General features: G+C 37.9%; 1 protein-coding gene across 1 annotated transcript in view; it reads right to left on the bottom strand.

The window, feature by feature from the left end:
• Positions 1–22112, bottom strand: part of RGS5 (regulator of G protein signaling 5) — a 54792-nt gene that overhangs the window by 6914 nt on the left and 25766 nt on the right. The window contains exons 2-4 of the mRNA XM_065946535.1: positions 19130–19240; positions 12020–12081; positions 3033–3199 (exon numbers count right to left, since the gene is read on the bottom strand). Of these exons, the coding sequence (XP_065802607.1) occupies positions 3033–3199; positions 12020–12081; positions 19130–19240 (340 nt within the window). The remainder of the gene's footprint in view (positions 1–3032; positions 3200–12019; positions 12082–19129; positions 19241–22112) is intronic.

The raw sequence follows: 22112 nt of genomic DNA, 5'->3' as shown, positions 1-22112 counted from the left end.
CAAAAATAAGCAATTATAAATTTTTTAACAATTATAAATTATAAAATTTCTAACAGTTATAAATTTTTTTAAAGAATTGATATGTTTTTTAAAGAAATGATACATATTTTAACCTCTGTAATACATAAATAGCAAATAACAGCTATTTTTCTTATTATTTTTATGTACATGGGCTCCTCTAATGAATCATTTTGATATATACTCATCTGTATACTACTGAGCAAAGAAAAAAATTCTTAGTAAGATATGGACATGACAATTTTTAGTATACAAATTATCTGTTTATCAAACTATACAAGGTTAATTCTCATTTTTAAATCTCAGTTCCAATTTTTTACCACTGTATCTCTCCTTCAGTTCCTGATATTAAAGAACTGAAGTGAATATTCAGATAAAGAAAATTTAGATTATTATTTGCCTGGGTAAACTTGTTACACAGGTCATTCTGGTATTCATCGAAATGAAATAGTAGGTCTTCCCTGGTGATACAGTGGATAAGAGTCCTCCTGCTAACACAGGAGACACAGGCTGAGTCCCTGGTATGGGAAGATTCTACATGCAGCAGAGCAACTAAGACTATGCATCACAACCATGGAGCCTGTATTCTAGAGCCTGCAAGGCGCAACTACTGAGCCCGTGTGCTTCAACTACTGAAGTCTGCGCCAAGAGCCTGTGCTCTACAAGAGAAGCTATCGCAATGCACTGCGAGGAAGAGCTGCTCCTGCTTGTCACGACTAGGGAAAGCCCACACACAGCAACAGAGACCCAGTGCAACCAAAAATAAATAGTAAAAAATAAGTAAATAAATAAAAACATGTTTCTAAAAATGAAATCTCAGATTTTTGTCAAAATGCAAGCTAATTTTAAAAACAATAGCTACAATTTATTAAACATCCTCTGGGTATATACACACACACCACACACATACATGAAATTACTGCAATCAAAGAGAATTGAGAATTAGAAGGCTTTAGCTAGAAACTTGCCCAAAGTCATACATCAAGAAAGGTCTGGAGTTGGTATACCTTTATCCATTCATCTCACAAACATTCACAGAGTGTTTATTATATAACAGGAGTAGGATTTATATCCCTCTGATGCTCAACGCAGAGGCTGGAGGCCAAAGCTATTTTAATTAGAGCCCAGAGGTCCTTATAATGAAGGCCATCATTTGTGTATTCTAGTAACTCAGCAAGGGTTTTATTTATTTTGAAACTCCATTCTTAATTTCTCATATTTTCATGATACCCATGAGTGTTCTAGCAAGGAACTTTGAGAACAGTGTTTTCCTAGAGCTCAGAGCACCTAGCAGTAGCCTGGATGGGTCTCCATCATCTGCATATATTCAAATCCTAGACTTCTGTGAAGAGGAATGAAGGTGATAAGAAGATAGATTGGAAATGGGAAATCAGTCAAAGTCAGGAAATTGTGTCACATTTAATACTAACAGCGCATTAATGTCCTAGGCAACATCACAAAGATTCCTTGCTGACAGAACAGCCCAGCACAAATGGCATCAGAAGTAAGGGAAAGCCAATACACATGCAAGGGGTGCGAGATTGAGGAGTGGAAGAGGGGTTCTAGAGAGGATTCCAAAGTAATTCCCACAGTAAGACTAAACCCAGGTGCATGCTAGGATTCTCACTTTCCCCACCTTCACCTGCAGTACTCTATAGTCTCTGCTCCTCACCTCCACCTCCTGTGTCATGGAGGTGGCTCATCTGTTGGCATTAGATACATAATCTAATTTGATTATTAGATTATAATAATCCATTCAGATAAAAATGAAAATGAAAGCGAAGTTGTGTCCAGCTCTTTGCGACCCCATACACTGTAGCCTATCAGGGTCCTCTGTCCATGGGATTCTCCAGGCAAGAATACTGGAGTGGGTTGCCATTTCCTTCTCCAGGGGATCTTCCCAACCCAGGGATCGAACCCGGGTCTCCCGCATTGCCAGCAGATGCTATACGGTCTGAGCCACCAGGGAAGCCAAAAGTTGCCCTTTAAAAAGGATCAGTGATGAGTAATGCGTTACCAAAGGAATAAATATCAAGTGGTAGAACCTCAAGTGTCTTGAACACCTGTGAGAGAAAAAGGATATTAGGGTTTCCCTCTCTCAAATCATCTTAAGTTAATTACTGCCTGCCTAGAGAGTTTGCTCAGATCACCACTGTACCTCACCTCAAATTTTGATGAGATGTTCGATGTCCAGGTTGAATTATAGTGTGCAATGTGAAATTGGTGACGTGACCAAAACATGATGAATGGGTCTTGCTGAGGCCATCCTGAATTCCACAAAAAATCTTTTCAATTCAGTTTCACAAATAGGAAAGGGCAGATAAACTACCCTAAAGCCTCTTTGAAATCAACACACATCTTTAAGAGTTAATTAATATTATATTGTCCTCCAACATCTGTAGCACTGTTATCATGTAATCATTTGATTTTCATGAGTAGAAACCTTGTCCAGACCAGAAAGTAAATGAAAAAGCCCTAGGGGAAACCAGGGGGTGGTGGAGAATAGGATGGAAAAGAGAGAATTTTCACCAAAAATGAAAAGAAAGAGAGGAAAGGGGAAAAGTGAAAAGATGAAATGATAGAAATACTCATCAGACATTGATTTGTTCAAATGCTGAGATATATATTTTCACATCCACTGTTTAATTTCATCCTCACAACAATCCTGCAAAATAGTCTTCATTTTCCTCCTTTTCCCAAAGAAAGAAACTAAGTTCAGAGAGACTGAGTACTTCATCCGAGATCATACAACCTGTATTATCCTCATTCGTGATTACATGCCGCTGAAGAGAGACCTACACTGTTTAGAAAGTGGTTTAAGCAGAATTCAAGTTCATATCTGCTTGATTGCACTGCTCTGCTTTTGGAATCAGTAGGTGTTTAAGAAAGGTGGCCCACTCTCAAATAGGAATAACCTTTAGCTGCAAACTGTACTGCAGATGGAAATCCTTCCTGGGAAGTTGTTGAGCTGACCCCCATTGACCACTCCCACCCACCTTCCAATCAGGACCAACCTCTTTAGGAGCCTCCGCTTGGATGAATTCTTCATAAATTTTCTTTGCTGTCTCAGCCATCTTGACAGGGGACTTGATCTTCTTGTAATCTTCACAGGCCATCCAGAACTCAAGATTCTCCTCACTGAATTCAGACTTCAGGAAACTTTTGAAGCTGGCAAGTCCATCTAGCAAGGAAAAAGGTTATTTGAGGAAATGTATTCTATCTATCTATCACTATAGCCCATGTTGTAGCCTAGGTTTATTTATAACACATTTCTGTTATCTGTGTAATAACCTAACTAAAATTAGCTCATTTGTTAATCATTACAAACCTAAGAGGCAGAGGCTGCTATATCCTATTTTACAAATGAAGTCAGAGAGATCAAGTAACTTTCTATTAGTTAACCAACTGGAAAGTGGCAGAGCTGGGATTCAAATACAGACAGCCTATATGTGGGTGATAAAGGTTTAACTGTACAGAGAGCACTGAGGAATACTGTGAACACTTAACGCCATTCTGGATGCTGATCAGTTACCAAAAAGAAAAAAAATACACTTAAAACTTGATTTGGTAGTGTAAGTAATATTAATGTTGATTCTTGCGTATCAACTACTTAGTTTTTTTTCTTTCTAAAGTTGATTTTTGGAGTAAATATTATGTTTGAGGAATTACGGTAAGTAAAATAGACATGATACCTGCCCCAGTGAAGATTCTGGAGAGGTAGACAAGAAAATGAAGAAACATACACAAAAAATGTATACACAGCAAAAGAAAGCAATATAAAAGATAGTAAGAGTAACAAAAGGGTCCTAACTTGATTTTACATTTAAAGAAAGCCTATATGAGAAAGTGAGACCTGAGATCTGAAGGAGGAGTGGTAGGGGCCTGATGAAGGGGCCCACGTGTAGAGTAGTTACTACACCCATCAATGAAGCATCAGTCTTTAGAACATATTAAATTAAGTGTAATTATGACTGCTGTGGTTCTGTTTTCAGAGTACTGTTGCTCATATAGAATATATTTCAGCTTGTAAACCCAGGTCTCCTGCATTGAGGGCAGATTCTTTACGATCTGAACCACCAGGGAAGCCCATATATATGTATATCTTATGCAAATATGTGTATTAGAGATTCTTGGGTCTGATCCTTTTGTTTTTTTTCTTTCTTCTAACCTTGTTCTGCAGTTCTAAGCTCCAAAGTGGTAGGTAAGTTGAAGACAAGGTCAGGAATTAGGAAGCAAATGAAGAGGAACAAAGGAAAAATCACTTTATATCTTCAATATTTTCCTCCTTTTAAAGCTGACATAGATAGATAGTTAGATATATATCTAGATAGATAGAGAGTAGATGATAGAGAGATACTGTTTTTAACCCAAATTCCAACAAATCTGTATGTACTGAGAGAGAATCCATGCATATTTATTATGTAAGGTAAGTGGACTTCTAAAGGAAGGAGAGAAAATTTTAGTTCTCCACAGACTATATCAGAGTCACAGGCATGCCTGGCTTGGCATTTGCCTCCCAGGCCGAAGGCTGGACTGACTGGTACATTAAGGTCTACATTTCCTCTAACTTGTTCCTCATCAGAAGACACTTCTACAATTCATTAGTTTTACTTGGAGAACATATTCATGTACTGAATTCATTTCCTTTGACCTAATTTCTATTTCCATTCCTCTTGAATATTTCTCCCTACTTCTTTTTATAGATTCTAATTTTCACTCATTAGTCATTGCCCAAAGCAACGATTTCAAACAATATGCACAAAATATAATGATTAAGCCAGAAATATAACATTGTCTTTTTTCAATTTTCCTTCTATACATTTTGTCTTTCTATCCCTCACAGTTCCCAGCAATTGCACTCAATATTAAAGAAACAGAATTGCTAAGTTATAATTAACTTGAATTAGGGTCACTGACAATTCTGAATCCAAACAAGAAACTTTGCATTTTAAACCCTTCTCCCTGTACTTAACATTAACACATTTTTTTAAAATTGAGCAACACCAAAAAATACATTGGGAAGTGATGGTAGGTATGATAAACAATTTTCTCTAGTAACCGACCTAGAAGAATTGCTTTAAAAACACTTGATAATGTTCACCAGGATAAGATCAGATGTATTTTTCCTCACTCCTGCCAATATTTCCAGCACAATGTGCTTTCATAGGCCATTCAGGCATGACCTAAATCAAATCCCTTACAATTATACAGTGGAAGTGACAAATAGATTCAAGGGACTAGATCTGATACACAGAGAGCCTGAATAACTATGGACAGAGGTTTGTGACATTGTACAGGAGGCAGGGATCAAGACCATCCCCAAGAAAAAGAAATGCAAAAAGGCAAAATGGTTGTCTGAGGAGGCCTTACAAATGCTGAGAAAAGACAAGATGGGAAAGGCAAAGGAGAAGAGGAAAGGTATACCCATTTGAATGCAGAGTTCCAAAGAATAGCAAGGAGAGATAACAAAGTCTTTTTAGTGATCAATGCAAAGAAATACAGGAAAACAATAGAATGGGAAAGACTATAGATGTCTTCAAGAAAATTAGAGATACCAAGGGAACATGTCATGCAAAGGTGGGCTCAATAAGGGACAGAAATGGTATGTACCTAACAAAAGCAGAATATATTAAGAAGAGGTGGCAAGAATACACAGAAAACCTATACAAAAAGAGATCTTCATGATGCAGATAACCATGATGGTGTGATCATTCACCTAGAGCCAGACATCCTGGAATGCGAAGTCAAGTGGGCCATAGGAATCATCATTGTGAACAAAGCTAGTGGAGGTGCTGGAATTCCAGTTGAGCTATTTCAAATCCTTAAAGATGATGCTGTGAAAGTGCTGCACTCAATATGCCAGCAAATTTGGAAAACTCAGCAGTGGCCACAGGACTGGAAAAGGTCAGTTTTCATTCCAATCCCAAAGAAAGGCAATGCCAAAGAATGCTCAAACTACCACACAATTGCACTCATCTCAGACACTAGCAAAGTAGTGCTCAAAATTCTCCAAGCCAGATTTCAACCGTATGTGAACCGTGAACTTCCAGATGTTTGGATTTAGAAAAGCCAGAGGAACCAGTAATCCAACTGCCAACATCCACTGGATCATCAAAAATGCAAGAGAGTTTCAGAAAAATATCTACTGCTTCACTGACTACACTAAAACCTTTCACTGTGTGGATCACAACAAACTGGAAAATCCTGAAAGTGATGGGGATACCAGACCACCTGACCTGCCTCCTGAGAAATCTGTATGCAGGTCAAGAAGCAACAGTTAGAACTGGACATGGAACAACAGACTGGTTCCAAATTGGGAAAGGGGTACACCAAGGTTGTATATTGTCACCCTGCTTATTTAACTTACATGCAGAGCACATCATGAGAAACACTGGGCTGGATGAAGCACAAGCTGGAATCAAGATTGCTGGGAGAAATATCAATAACCTCAGATATGCAGATGACACCACCCTTATGGTAGAAAGTGAAGAGGAGCTAAAGAGCCTCTTGATGAAAGTGAAAGAGGAGAGTGAAAAAGTTGGCTTAAAACTCAGCATTCAGAAAACTAGATCACGGCAACCAGTCCCATCACTTCATGCAAATAGATGGGGAAACAGTGGAAACAGTGACAGACTTTATTTTGGGGGGCTCCAAAATCACTGCAGATGGTGACTGCAGCCATGAAATTAAAAGACACTTGCTCCTTGGAAGAAAAGTTATGACCAACCTAGACAGCATGTTAAAAAGCAGCAGCATTACTTTGCCAGCAAAGGTCCGTCTAGTCAAAGCTGTGGTTTTTCCAGTGGTCGTGTATGGATGTGAGAGTTGGACTGTAAAGAAAACTGAGTGCCAAAGAATTGATGCTTTTGGACTGTGATGTTGGAGAAGACTCTTGAGAGTCCCTTGGATTGCAAGGAGATCAAACCAGTCCATCCTAAAGGATATCAGTCCTGAATATTCACTGGAAGAACTGATGCTGAAGCTGAAACTCCAATACTTTGCCCACCTAATGCAAAGAACTGACTCATTGGAAAAGACCCTGATGCTGGGAAAAATTGAGGGCAAGAGGAGAAGGGGACAAGAGAGGAGGAGATAGTTGGATGGCATCACCGACTCGATGGACAAGTGTTTGAGTAAGCTCCAGGAATTGGTGATGAACAGGGAAGCCTGTCGTGCTGCAATCTATGGGGTTGCAAAGAGTCAGACATGACTGAGCGACTGAACTGAACGAACTGAACTGATGTGTTATCATTTAGTGACATAGGAATCAATAGTACATGCTGAAAGAAGAAATAAAGACTGAGTTCTCTATCATCCTTAAAGTTTTTATTGTTTCTTAAACAAAAGGTGTTTGTTAGTTTCTGCTGAAATGAGAAAATTTCCAGGCACTTTCTAGCTGCTAGGAAATGATGATAGGAATGAAGTCTAATGAGCTCCCACACTATCAGGTGTAAGACTGCAGAGGAAGCAATAACTTCACACAATAAGTGTAGGGCCAATTAACTCTCATTAGCCCCATGTCCCCATAACATAGTGATTCAGACATTCTGAATCACCCTTTCCACATCCTTTAAAAAGGTAGAGCTAAAATTCTAGTCTTCCAAAACATTGTTATTTATGACCTGAGGATACATTCCAGGATACCACAACAATAACATTTACCATATTAGCAAGACATCCTAGCCAAGGAATGAACTCAGAAAATAACTTTCCCGTGTACTGAATCCATTTCCTGGATTCGTATAAGAGAAGTGATCACCTTTTTTTTTTTTTCTCATGGAATTATTTGCTACTATGACTCTTTCTCCCAGGATGCTGTTGATTATCTGAGTTCAAGGTTCGAGTTTCATTTATCTTTGCCCCTTTCTCAAAAGCATCCCACCTCTTAGTATAAATCTGTGGACCTAATATTTAATAAAGGTTCAAACTGAATAAAATAAGACTCACTGAGATAAAAATTTCCTCCTATGTCTCAAAACTGAAGAGCACAAACATTAAGGAAAAATAAATTTACTGATTTTGCTATTGCTGTAGTATTTTATTTCATGGGCAAGTTACCTAAACTCTCTCTGTCTCAGTTGCTTTTTCTGAAAAATATAAATTATTTTCATATCCAAGTGCTAAAATTATTGAAATCATTAGATAAGCTAATATATGCAAAATGTATAGAACAGTGACTGGCATATGATGATGAATAATAAATGTAAGCTACTGCTTTTTTATAGCTATTGCTTTAAAGAAAGTTGTGACTACTAGTGAGTAAGATGATGATAAAGAACAGCCAGACAAAAGGGAGAAAATTGGAAATCAAAGAAGAAAAGTAAAGGAGAATGCAGACAGAAACAAAAAGAGGAGCCCAGATCCAGGCTATTCCATTCCCCATGTGAGAGTCCAAATCTCAAAGATGTTTCAAGAAAATGCTCTGACCTTTTGGAATTCCTGGGGCAAAGAGATTCACATAAAAACTCTGTGGCTACTGGGTTATGCTTCATTCTTCCTCCGCTCTTGAAAATATTCGCGTGGAAGAGTTTAAGGTCACTGTCTCATTTAAATGCCCACATGCAATCTGTGTTTGTGTTTAAAAAGCAATGCATCAGTTATACAACCCATGGAACTTCAAAAAGAAAACAGATGGTTCTGTATAGAAAACTGAAGACGAAAACATAAGAAATTGGTGTTTTTTCAGAAGAGTCAAATATACTGGGCAATTAAAAAAGATTTTGAATAGGTTATTAGGTAAGGTCTATTAGGTTTTAATAGGCTTAATATAATCAGTTAAAAAATAAATATTCTGTACACAACACAATATTGTAAATCAATTATATATCAATAAAGAATATTTTCTTATAAGAAAGAAAAAATAAATAATCTTGTGGAAGAGAAAAGATTGAGTAGCAGCTTAACAGTCTTAGTTTTTTAATGGTTTGGTACCAAATCATTCCATTTTCACTCAAAAAAATTTAAGTAAAACATGGATTTAAGGAAGGCTTGGGGGACTATATCAATGATGAGAATCAGTATCCTACATTAGCACAAGAGAATGTCAAATGTTCCTCATAAGTCAACAAACATGACACTCTCTGAGGTTAAATGATTTAATTTATCAAACAAACATGCAAGAAGGAGTCATGATGCTTCTAGTGCATGTTTTTCAAATGTATCTTTCTTTATTACCTACTCTGAGTCAATCATAGCTAATGTCAGAATCGCAATAGTTCTGGTTATAGACCATTAGTTTTTGCAGATTCAAAGAATATCTCATAAGAACTGAGTTGCCAAAGTTTGGCTTAGCTATCCACAATGCATGAAAACTAGTGTTTGGGGAAATATGACAAAAACTGCTTCTTTTAGGCGGATGGTGTTGGGGTGGAATTATTTGGGCACGCATCCTTCTTTAGAAGTAGACAGAGAGAAGCAGAGACAAAGTGACAAGAGAGATGGTGTCGTAGAAGCAGAGAGAGGTGGGGAAATGGAAAGACAGAACGGAAGAGAGGCAGAGACGTGGGCGGAGAAACAAGGTGGAGGGAGGGAGAGGCTGCGTTACGTACCCAGGGCACCACTTCCTACAGGGTCTGCTCTTTTTAATTTCTGTGAGATCTCTGTGTCCATACCAGAAACCCTTTTCATTATTTGTGCTCGTTTGGATGGATAAATACCCTTTCAAGGAAAGACTTTTGACTGAAACAGTTATCAAATGTTTTCCCAATTATTACTTACGGAAATTGTCCAAATCTTAAAACTCTTAGTTACTTAAGAAGATAATGATGTGGAACTTAAGATTATACACACACACATATATGTACTCAAGACACATACATAGTATATACAATTTTAAAATATTTTAATATTTAAATATTAAAATATTCTAATTAAATAAAAGTTGAATCTTATATATTTGCACACACATATATATGCATATACATATTTCCCCTTTAAGAAGCAGAAAACATTACTGCAAGAATATCAGATCTCAGGCTTACACCATGGAAATCAACTACTTGCAAGTTGAAAAACTTCAGTCCCAAAATGCCAGGTGTTAACAGTGTCTCTGGCTTAACTTATTCTAATAGTTCTTTATCTCCTATAAGCCAGAAACATATAAACATGTGGCCCTAAGGATTAGTGTAACTGAAAAGGATTGTGAAAGGGCATATAAATTTATATCTTTCTCCTTAATAGTTTTAAAAACATGACAACAGTTCTTCTAATTTTGTTTATTGATAGTAGCAATAAATACATGTACCCAGGGTAGGCATAATTCATTTGTCAGATATTGGCCCTAAAACCACAGGTAACACAATAAATAAGTCAACTGATAAACATAAATATTTTTCTCCTAGTTGACTTCATGAAATGTCTGTGACCAAGAAGGATAATGAAGTCATTTATTAACCCAGTTATTCAATAAACATTTGTTGAACACTTTATATGCATCAGGACTGAGTATTCTGTTTAGCATAAGAAATAAAAAGAAAGTCAGATAACTGAATCACTTTGCAGTACAGCAGAAAGACAACATTATAAATCAACTATACTTTAATAAAGTAAATTTTTTAAAAAAGAAAATCAAAAGTGGATAATATTGAGAAGGAATACATGTAAATCCATGGCTGATTCATGTCAATGTATGGCAAAAACCACTACAATATTGTAAAGTAATTAGCCTCCAACTAATAAAAAATAAATGGAAAAAAAAAAGAAAGCTTCAAATTAGTGACTTTGGTCACTATCTGCCTCCAGATATTAGATGCTGATTCTATCAGAGGTAAACAGATTACCTCACCAAAAACAAGACAAAAAACATTTGTATACAGTTCAACATACATCCTTTGCCACCTACTCTATGTCTCTGAATCTTGATGGTCCTGTGGGAAATATTTTCTAAATTCTTATTTTTGCAAAGCATTGAACAAAGTTTCATAGTCAATTTTTATAGTGAAAATGGAAAAATGCGAGTTTGATAATTTACATAAGTACTATTTTTAGGGAAAACGATTCAACATTTTTGTATTACTGTGCACTTCCTGTTGTGAAATTATCCAGATGAAAAGACTAAGTCCTGGTTGTCAATGAGTTTATAAGCTCTTACAGGAGGAAGATGCTATGCTCAGAGCACAGTGCAGCAAATAACGCAAAAATGTGCAAACAAAATGCACTGGAAACTCAGAGGGAACATAAGTCATTCTGGATGGTCAAGGAAAACTAGGCATTTAGTATTTAGATACGCTCTAACGGGAGGGGAGAATTTCAACTGATAGAGATATAAACACAAAATATTCTAGTCAAAGGGATTACACATAGAAATGGAGGGGAGAACAGTTCAGTTTGACTGCAGACCAGCAATATAAGTAACTATGGAGAATTCTAAGAACTAGAAATTTAAACTTGATACTTCAGGCCTTGGGAATCAGTAAGGATTTTAGATTGGGGAAAGGCAAATAGTACTTAGGTATATTGGTATTAGCTTGGGGAGGAGTTCTTGCTTTCACTTTCGTCACATCTTGAATGAAGGTATAAAAGGCATGCTGCCGGAAGAGGAAAATAAGGCTCAGCAAGGTTAACAACCTGTGGCTGGTTACAAAAGCAATTAATAGCAATTTGAAACACCACCCAACTCATGCCTGAGTTTAGTGATATGTACACTGCTATACCCAATCCATATCAAGCCACTATGAGGCCAAGATGGAAGATGCAGTGTGTCTGTTTTACTGATGGAAATTTTAAGAAGAACAGAGGCCGAACTACTAGCTCTGCTCTTTCAAGTGAGCAGGACAAATGGGAATACAACCTGCACTCAGGAGCCCTCCAAACAACTCATTTTCACATTCTCCCAAAGTGAGCTAGATAATCATACTCCCTTGGCATCCTTCCAAAGTTGAATAAATGTCAAAATTTGAGAAGAAGGCACCGGCAACCTAAAGCTGCCATTTTTTGGCCTCTTTCCCGTGACATTTATAAAGATAATTCAAATTTACGATTGCTCTTTTTTCCCCAGACTTACAATTGTTCTGCAGGAGCTTGTCCAGGGAATCACGCCACTGCAGGGCCTCGTCCAGCGAGGGTCTAAATTAAGCATTAGGAAAGAAAAAGGAGACAGAAAAAGATGCATTAGAAGGAAGTTAACCACATACACCAACAATGACTTGGACCTGCATTTCTTTGAAATGTTATAGCTGATGACATTCTCAGAAAAACAGAGGTATAGTTGTTTTATTCTGATCAAGTGGGTTTGATGAGTTGGGTTTGATTTCCTACATCTATCTTGCATATTTTCTTCTTTGTTGAACAATTTGGTTAGGGTTGTCCCTTTTCAGAATCAGAGAGTATTTGTCTTGCAGCTGTGTCTTGATATTCTTGGTTATCCCATGACAGTGTCTCCAACTGTGGTCTTTTCTTTCCAGACTGAATAAAATCCAGTTTTCCTACTATGGGTCTTGAATTCATGTTCCCTGCTTCATCAGGGCTACACTTTATACACCAATTTAACCCACAGAGATCATTTTTTTTCTGATCATTGCAGGATTTATTCATTTCACACATGCCTTTTCTCCCTGGCTTACAAGGAAATCTGCTTATTAAAACTACAGAACTCCCAGTGGGAGAGTATATGCTGACAACCAAGATTTTAGAATCCAATAAAAAATAGACAAAGCTGAATCTCAAATAATACAAACAAATCATCTCTACAAACTAAAGCATACATTTAGGAAGAAGTTTGTACTGCACATTTATAACCAGGGGCCGTGAGGCTCAGCCCTAACCTGAGGTCACTCAAAGAGCATTTCTTTCACATTGACAGGGAATTGCCATCTCACTGGGGCTGATGGAAGATGCAAGGTATGAAGCTGCCTCCTGGTGGGAATATTACCATAGCAGGTCTACAATTTTAAAAATCTGGAATTAAAAAAAAAAAAATGTGGAGAGTACATCTCTGGTGGTCCAGAGGTTAAGACTCCGTGCTTCCAGTGCAGGGAACGTGGTTCGATCCTAGACAGGGGATGTGGTTTGATCCCTACTAAGGCCCCATATGCTGCATATCATGGCCAAAGCTTTTTTAAAACCCAGGTGCATTTTCCTGGACAAACAGAACAGGATAATGGGTTTTTTGTTTTGTTTTGTTTTTAAGATTTACTCTTTCTGAGAAGAAAAGTGGTGAGACTGAATAAGAATGTTGTGTACAAACATTCTGGATGCTGATTCAAAGGAGAAGTAATGGTCAACATACGATTTCCCCTTCAGTCAGGTCAGTCGCTCAGTTGTGTCCAACCCCATGAGTCGCAGCACGCCAGGCCTCCCTGTCCATCACCAACTCCTGGAGCTTGCCCATCCAGCCATCTCATCCTCTGTCGTCCCCTTCTCCTCCTGCCCCCAATCCCTCCCAGCATCAGGGTCTTTTCCAATGAGTCAACTCTTCACATGAGGTGACCAAAGTATTGGAGTTTCAGCTTCAGCATCAGTCCTTCCAATGAACACCCAGGACTGATCTCCTTCAGGATGGACTGGTTGGATCTCTTTGCTGTCCAAGGGACTCTCAAGAGTCTTCTCCAACACCACAGTTCAAAAGCATCAATTCTTCAGTGCTCAGCTTTCTTTATAGTCGAACTCTCACATCCATACATGGCTACTGGAAAAACCATAGCCTTGACCAGATGGACCTTTGTTGGCAAAGTAATGTCTCTGCTTTTTAATATGTTATCTAGGTTGGTCATAACTTTCCTTCCAAGGAGTAAGCGTCTTTTAATTTCATGGCTGCAGTCACCATCTGCAGTGATTTTGGAGCCCCCAAAAATAAAGTCTGACACTCTTTCCACTGTCTCCCCGTGTACTTCCCATGAAGTGATGGGACCAGATGCTATGATCTTAGTTTTCTGAATGTTGAGCTTTAGGCTTTTTATTTTAGCATTTATATTTGCAGAAACTCTGTAGCTACTTTGTTTTAGCTACCAATTTTTCTCTCACAGCAGGATTGTGTCAAGTTGGGCAGGTATCATCTGAGGAAAATGGCTGACTGTGCTCTCCCGGGGCTCACTGGCTCTAATTTTTGTGTTATGATGTGAGTTTTTCATTGTCAGATCAAAACAGACTAACAAGGCATTTATTAAAACATTAAGACCAATGAAGGTGTCTTTCCTAAATTGAAATTCCTTTAACTCTTAATTGTTTAGCAATTGTTCAAATAACCCAGGAAGATTCCTGCATCATAAAAATAATATCTTAGGGTTTTAATCACTTAGAATAGAAGAGACATTGATAAGACAATTGCTGATTCTACTTTTTGTTTGAGCCTCTCCAGGCTCAGAGTTAGCCTCGATATATCTAAGGAGTGCAAGATGGCAGTAGATTTTTTGACTAAAATACTGAGAAATTCCTTCACTTCTCTATTCCTCATTGCAGAACATGTATAGATTTTGAGTCTTAATTATATGATTTTTCATAATTTTTTTGTTTTTATGCTTTTAGTATTTGAAGGTTAAAATAAGCCAAAAATGGGAGTAACAAACATGATTAAATAATCTTTAGTGGTTTCATTTTCCTGACTAGAAACACAGAAATAATGGATCAAAACCTCAACAACAATTCCTTGGAAATTTATTTTTGACAGGGAGCTACCTCCTTACTTCCCTTTTTCTTTTGGTTAGTATAAAGGAACACAGGAAGGAGAAGAGAAATGACATGAGGAAGGAATTACAAGCATGCCCCTATATTTTTCTGCCTCATTTTATTTCTAACCAGAAAAGGAGCTATTTTCTACAGGTCAATAACTCCTCTGGGCTCTTCTATATTACCTCATACCAAGAATTTTCCCTTTGCATTTACTATTTTGTACCTACATTTTTTCACATGTGGCCTTATCCATCTTAATTTTTTCACTACAGTGGGTTTAGTATTATACATATAACACCCACCAAGTCTTTATTGATTGCTGACAGAAACAAGACATTAAATAATTGAACAAAAGAGACAGAACAAAGGCTGAATTGCCTTCTGATTTTATAAACACCTTTGTGAAATGAAGTCACCTTCCTGTCCTGCATCTCCTCAGGCGAGTGTGGAGGGGCGCAAGGAGAAGAAACGACAAGAGCAGGCGCACCAAACCCAAGCACGTTACCACGTCCAATTTGTCTCAAATGGTCTTGTTAGAATGAGACTAATGGTCACTATCAGCAGCACATCACCGCCAAGATTAAATTCCTGAAAAGGATGTGTGCAGAACTTGCTTGGGGGTAATATTAGTCCAAATTGATTCAAGGACACAGTCAAGCAGAACACATCCCCCACAGCATGAAGCCCAGCACTCTGATTACCAGCCTAGGAGATGCCACAGGTTCATCCTGTCCTGATTCTCAGAATTTGCCATTAAGACTGACTTCTCTGAAACAAGATAGGTGCAGATCTAAATGACCAGTAAGTATCCTGGTTTATAGGGTCATTGCTGACCACAGAGAGCGGGCATGGAGTTTCTGTCTGTGGATGTGGAGGAGAGGAGGAAACCAGTCCAAATGAAAAGCAAGATAAACATTTATTGAGATGCTTAACTGTTTTATAATAGCCAGTGTAAATGCCTCTTGGTCCAGGAAGTGATGATCTCAACTGGAAGAGCTCTCTCCCTCTACTGAACTCTTATCACATTTGCTTTTTGAATCTCCTACAAGTCAAGGATACTCACTGCCTAGATGAGTATACTCACTGCCTAGATGTCATAGCTTGTCAGTCACAGAGAGATTTTTCCATTCTACTTCTCTGACAGTGCATTCCCTGAAGCATTAATCTACCCTACAATATGCATGTCAGATTAATGTGTAAATTAATAATAGTTCAGCTTGCCCAAGTTTAGTCTAATTGATGAAAGCTACAAATAACTCAAAAACTTAGAGTACAAATATTTTAGCCCCATTAACCGTGATTATAGCTATAAGCAACTCTGGCACTTCCTTAACTAGAACCATGGGAGAATATTTTATTCTGTCTAAGCACTGGTGGTTTTCTTCTTTATTTTCTTCATAAAAAAAAGAAATCTACATAGTCCCTGACACACATTTAAACTTGCTTGATAATGCAATGGCTCTTGACAAGAAAAATGAAATCTAGGTAATTTATTGGCATTTAAGTTCCTGTTCAGCTCTCCCTTCTTTCTTGCAAAATGTCTGTTCATGTCCAGCCTCAAGTTCATAGACATTTATTGAACTTTCACCCCAGGACCAACAGTAACCTGAGCACTGTGGATGGGGATACAAATAAATACACCTGCCACTTTTTGATGTCTATTCATGGGTCAGACATTGTGCATCCATCTTTAATCCTCGCAATAAAGCTCACTCTGCAGTTTACCAGGCTAGAGTATGTATAGGGCAACACTTTGTAATTGTTCTCCCCTATGCAGAGGCTAGGGACTGTTTACATGTACAGGTCATTCTAGAGTTATAAAGTGGTAAAACAATAACAAAAACACAGTTAAAAATTAGTGACCTTGACAGAGAGAAAAGGAACATCTAGAATACAAAATAAACTATAAAAATATCTACATCAGCTCCTGAACATTTGCAACTGATTATTTCATGAGCCATGATAACAGTTTTTGTAAACTATATTTTTATGGTTTCATAGCATGTTAATTGTTCATTATGAGGACCTATAGTGGATTCTTAGAGAATGCTCACATATAGAGGGTGGGCAAAAGTGGGTGCCCTCAGAGAGAGAGAGGGCAGGGGGAGAATCTAAAGTTAGAAGTTAAGGAAGAGAGATTTAAGATGGCCAACTGGTGAGCAGCGTCAAATTCAGCCCACAAGTCAGGAGTTCGCCCTTAATGATAACAGTTTCAGTGAAGTAGTAAGGTTTAGACCTGATAAAGGGAGTTAAAGAAGAAATGGAAAGCAGTGACTTTCCATCCCTAGAGTTATCCAATGAAAGCAAAAGGAAGGGATAAGAATAGAAGAGGTGAAGTGCTTGGGGTTGGGGGTGGCAGGGTGCATTTCTTTCAGACTGGAGCACGACACTTGTTTTTTCTAGTAGAAAACAGTCCAGAGCGGGGAAAAAGCAGTTAAGAGTACTAAAATGGTAACAGAAGCTGCTGGCCTTGGGCAGGAGGGATATAGGAAACTTTTTTTCTATTTTTTCCAATGGTTCAATTTTCTTTTTCCTAATGAGAGGAATGAAATTATATTTATAAAAGAGAAAATGCTTTTTTTAAAGGGATTGCTTTTTTTAAAAAAAATGAGAGGAGTTAAAAATACCTTCCATCCGGAGAAAGTCTATTTTCTCCTCTGAGATTTATTTTCTTCTCCTTGAGAAGAACGTGGGTAAAAAGAAAAAAATACAGAGAATCTTGAAAGTGAGGAGAACAGAGATCAATTGAGCTCATGCAGAACACAGTCTTCTGCTAATTAAAAGGCATGGAAATGCACCAAATATAAGGTGGTGAATGGGGTTTAGGAGTTTGGAAGAACATGGGAAATCTTTGCAGTGGTCACTGTTAAAAATGCGGTAAGAGACATACAAATATTCTCTAGGGATAAGAAAGATTTTTCCAAAACAATTCAAACTTCTGGAAGAAAAAGGGGGCTGGAAGACAAGAGAAGAAAATAATCCAGTAAATGTCAGCCTCAGGTTTTCTTCCAAAACTGCCTCTCTCTGAATCCCTGTTCAGCCAAATAATTCAAATACCTATGTGGGATATTAAAGCCGAGAATCAAAGCAGGAAATGTAGCACTATATTTATTTTTTAAAAGTTAATTCCAACAGATCAATAACCTCCACATTGTTTATTTCAAAATAGACTTTTTGATCTTCTGTTATAATGAAATATGGTTCTTATTCTCTCCCAGTGCCTGGTTCCTGTTGCTCCACATTAAATTAACTTCCCTTTTTCTAAATGCAGAAAACTCAATTATGCCTCACTTCCGGCTTGGGATCACTTTGAAGTAATAAAAGGAGGAGAGTGGAAATATCCACTTAGGTCAATGAAAAAAAATTTTAAAGGAATAACCCATCTCTCTAGCTCCCAACCAATCCAGCAACATGAGTGTAAAGGTCATTTGGAGAAAAGATTGGCCAATTTATACAAATGCTAAATTTTAAAAGGAATGGAGTTTCAAAGGCATTCCTCTATTTTTACCACACTTCTGTGATCTCTGCAAAGCTTTTAGGTAGTAGAGTGAAGGGTCTTGAATACATTTAGCTCTTCTTCTCACTTTCCTTTCTTGATATCAGAGCTGTCGTTGTTTTAAAGAGAAGATGGAGTGTATTTGTCTAGTCAGTCATGGACTGTGTAGTTAGTGGACCTACAGTGAACATCGTGAATGCTGTGAGTAGTGACATTAAGTTACAGTAATGTCAATGAAATTGTGGATTACGATCACTGCCATAACATCTTGACTCTTTGGAATTTTAGTTTCCCTCCATGCCTAAATAAATAGACATATGTGGGGGTGGTGGGGGAGGACCGCAGAAGTCCTATAGAATATTAATTTACGGACTAGGGAAGAACTGTTTGATGTGCTTTAAATTGAAGCATTTGGTCAAGTATTCCTTCCTGCACCAAGGAACAGTCTTCATTTCCTCTGTTGGACCTTGAAGGGACAATGTGTTGGAGAAGAAACTTTTAGACTTTAATAGTCTGTCTTGATATCAGCCTCTTCATGAGGGAACTGTTTCCACTTATATCTCCCTGCTGAGGAAGCAGTCTTGGATATTTCCTGAGCGGGTGAGCATTTGGTCATCATAATTAATTGGATCAAGAATGCTCACCTCACCCAAGGACAGCAAGTGAACAGGTATTTTTAACCATACTTTTGTGTCACAAATAACTGATGAGGTGGCTGGTGCCATTTTATAATATATGGTCCATCTCTCCAACGATGTCCCAAGATGGGAGTCTTATATTTTTTGTTTAAGCATCCTGCCAGTAAGCAATATTATGCTCCATATACAGAAGAGTGTTAAAAAAAAAAAAAAAGAAAGAAATCCTGTTTATCAATACAAACCAACTCTCTGAGGACTTTTATGATCCTCGGTGAGTCACTGAAGGGGGTAGATCTACAGAGGGATGGTTCTCTCCACTTGAAGAATAGCCATCCTCCAGAGGTAGAAAGTGGAATCCATAATCATAACTCACTTCTGGGTCTTGGCTGGCTTCTCCGGCTTCTCATTGTATGGAATGACAAGGTCAATGGCAGATTCTGGCTTCTGGAGGAGAATTCCCAACTTGATCTTAATCTCCTTGGCCCTGAAAAAAGAGACGTACGAGGGGAAAAGGACACTGCATGAACATAGAGATCTAAGAAAGAGATTTCTTTCCATATCAGAGAAATAAAAATGAAGAAAAAACCATTTCACTGTGGTGGTGGAAAGAATACTAAAATAGAAATTGGGATACATAAGTTCTAATAACACTTATCAAGCTCTTAATACATCCCTGGATAATATGTGTTCTCTCATTTTAATCTCAATTGTTTCATATGTATTTTTTCACATTCTATATAACAGATACTATAGTATTCCCAATTTACAGATGAAGAAACTAATGACAGAGAATTCAAATAACTTAAGATAACCCAGCCAGTATGTGATAGAAATGGACTTGAACCCATGTTATCTGATTTTAAATTCACAAGTGCAACTCACTGTATTGCCTACCAGTCTTCTGAGGGCTCTGGTCCTAGCTCTGCCACTAATTAGACATGTAACATTTGGAAAAAGGTAATCGTTTTTTTTCTTGCTAGACCTCAGTTCCCTCATCTGCAAAATGACAGTTAACCTAGATGTTTCCTTTAGCCATTTCCAGCTATAAAGTTAAATTACTCTGCTTTACGATTAACTCTCTATAAAATGTTCTTCTTTTATATGCATTTGATTTTTTGCAACCCCTTGCCCATTGTTCCACAACGGTTCTGGTAGTAGTATCTTATATGCAGTAAGCCTTCAGTAGATGAGTGTTAATTATCAATGGTCTGACAGTAACAGCATTATACTACTCCTTTCTGTCTTCAACATTTAGTGAATATATGTGGTCAGAAGTCTGGGCACTTCTGCATCCTAGGATACAACTCTTTTTATGCCCAGTTTCAAAACTAACTTCCTAAATTACTCATTATTTTTTCACAAGTCTGAATTCATAAAGCACCAAGTAGATCTTAAAAATTAATCCATATGACAAGCCGCTGTATATTGAGAGACCCAAAACACTGTCCTTTCACTGCCACCTTAGCACTTCACTCATGCTCTTAAAATATGGTTCATCACATCGCAGGACTTCCCTGGTGGCTCACTGGGTAAAAATCTGCCTGCCAGGATAGGAAATGCAGACTTGATCCCTGTCTGGGAAGATGCCCTGGAGAAGGAAATGGCAAGTCGCTTCAGTATTCTTGTCTGGGAAAATCCTATGGACAAGAGGAGCGGGGCAGACTACAGTACATGCATGAGATTGCAAAGAGATAGACATAATTAGTGACTGAACAATTATCATATTGCATTATGGTTATTGACTTATGTGTCTGTTTCCCACACTGGATATAAGACCTCTTTGCAGGAGGGGATTGAGTCTTAAATATCTTTTAACACCTGTGCATAGCATGAAGCTTGGCAGCATAGTCAACTTTCAAAAATATTTGCTAAAGTGAACTAAACATATCTTGATTTTTATTCCTTACAAATCTGCTAACATTTATCTTCCAGTCAATGCTGATCATAATCAAATCTCAGAGAGCTGTAATGGGGTTGTGATGTCAAGTTGTGGTCTGATAGAATTGTGTTACTATAAACACACTTTCTTCATCCATTCACATGAAGACAGTGCTGAGGTGATTAAAAAATATAAAATGCATGAGATTAACAATTATGGATACTAGGGAGAAAAAGGAAATATACTATATAACTTTATAAAATCATAAATATTCAATCATATCATAGGTTCCTTTAGTATAGTAAATATGATTTTGGAACTATTGGTCACTTCCACAGTGTCTTTTCCTTTTCAGTTCCTCCTGCTTCTCTTCTTTCCCTGGGACCCACTGTCTGGTAGAAACCAACTCGGGTACCACACTATAGCAAATTGAACTCAGCTGTGCCCAACATTATGGCTGAGCTGAGAATGTTCTGCCAAGCGAGCTTATATAAAACATAAGAAGAAGAATAAGCATCAGTTTGATTCCGGACTTTACAAGTTGCTTAAATTATCTAATGCTTAGTTTTTTGCTTAGAAATTGGGACTAATAAAATAGTACATGCTCATAGATTTTGTGATGATTTAATACATTAATGCATGTGAATCACTTAGAGCAGCATGTAATTCTGCTTCTTCAAAGTTAGTTCTAACTACACAATCATTCTATTTCAGCCAAATTCAAGCCATGTTCCCTAGCTTTGAGTACCAAAGTAAAACTTTCAAAAGCTTCCCACATGTTACTAAGAATTAATACATCCACTTCCTCCCATATTCTACCTCTAGAGACAAGAACTGCCAATTTTATATTTATCTGAAGGAAGAAGACAGTATTTGGCTGTGAAAATGCATGCAGTATGTGTGGCTACCCTCTGCTGGCCAGTGTGTAGAACTGCAACCAGAAACACCAGGCTCACCTTTTCCATCAAGACAGGATAACCGACCTAGACCTTGAAGAGTTCCATCCAGGATACCTCTCCTCCTGGTCCCACACGCCCCTCATTTCCTGACCATAAGAGAAGGTATGAAGCTACTGTTTCACTAGACCCAATAGTTCACTGTTCTGTGCTTGTGTCCGACTCTCTGCGACCCCAAGGACTACAGCCCACCAGGCTCTTCTGTCCATGCGGTTCTCCAGGCAAGAACACTGGAGTGGGCTGCCATGCCCTCCTCCAGGGGATCTTCCCAATCGAACCGAGGTCTCCGGCATTGCAGGCGACCCTGTTCCCATCTGAATCACCAGGCTCTGTTCCCATCTGAACCACCAGGGAATGTTCTCATGTTTTGCTTTTTCCCCCTCTCAACTTCTATTTCTTTTTCTCTTTAGCCCCATTTGCTTTTGTAAAAGGCAGAGATATTTGTGTTTGATTGCCTAGTGAAAGAGTAAGTTGGATACGAAGAGGTTATTAGAATGAAGGTGTTCAATGTTTTTAAATTT

Source organism: Muntiacus reevesi, chromosome 1, assembly GCF_963930625.1.
Source record: "Muntiacus reevesi chromosome 1, mMunRee1.1, whole genome shotgun sequence".
NCBI lineage: Eukaryota > Metazoa > Chordata > Mammalia > Artiodactyla > Cervidae > Muntiacus > Muntiacus reevesi.
This window is presented reverse-complemented; position numbering and strand designations above follow the sequence as displayed.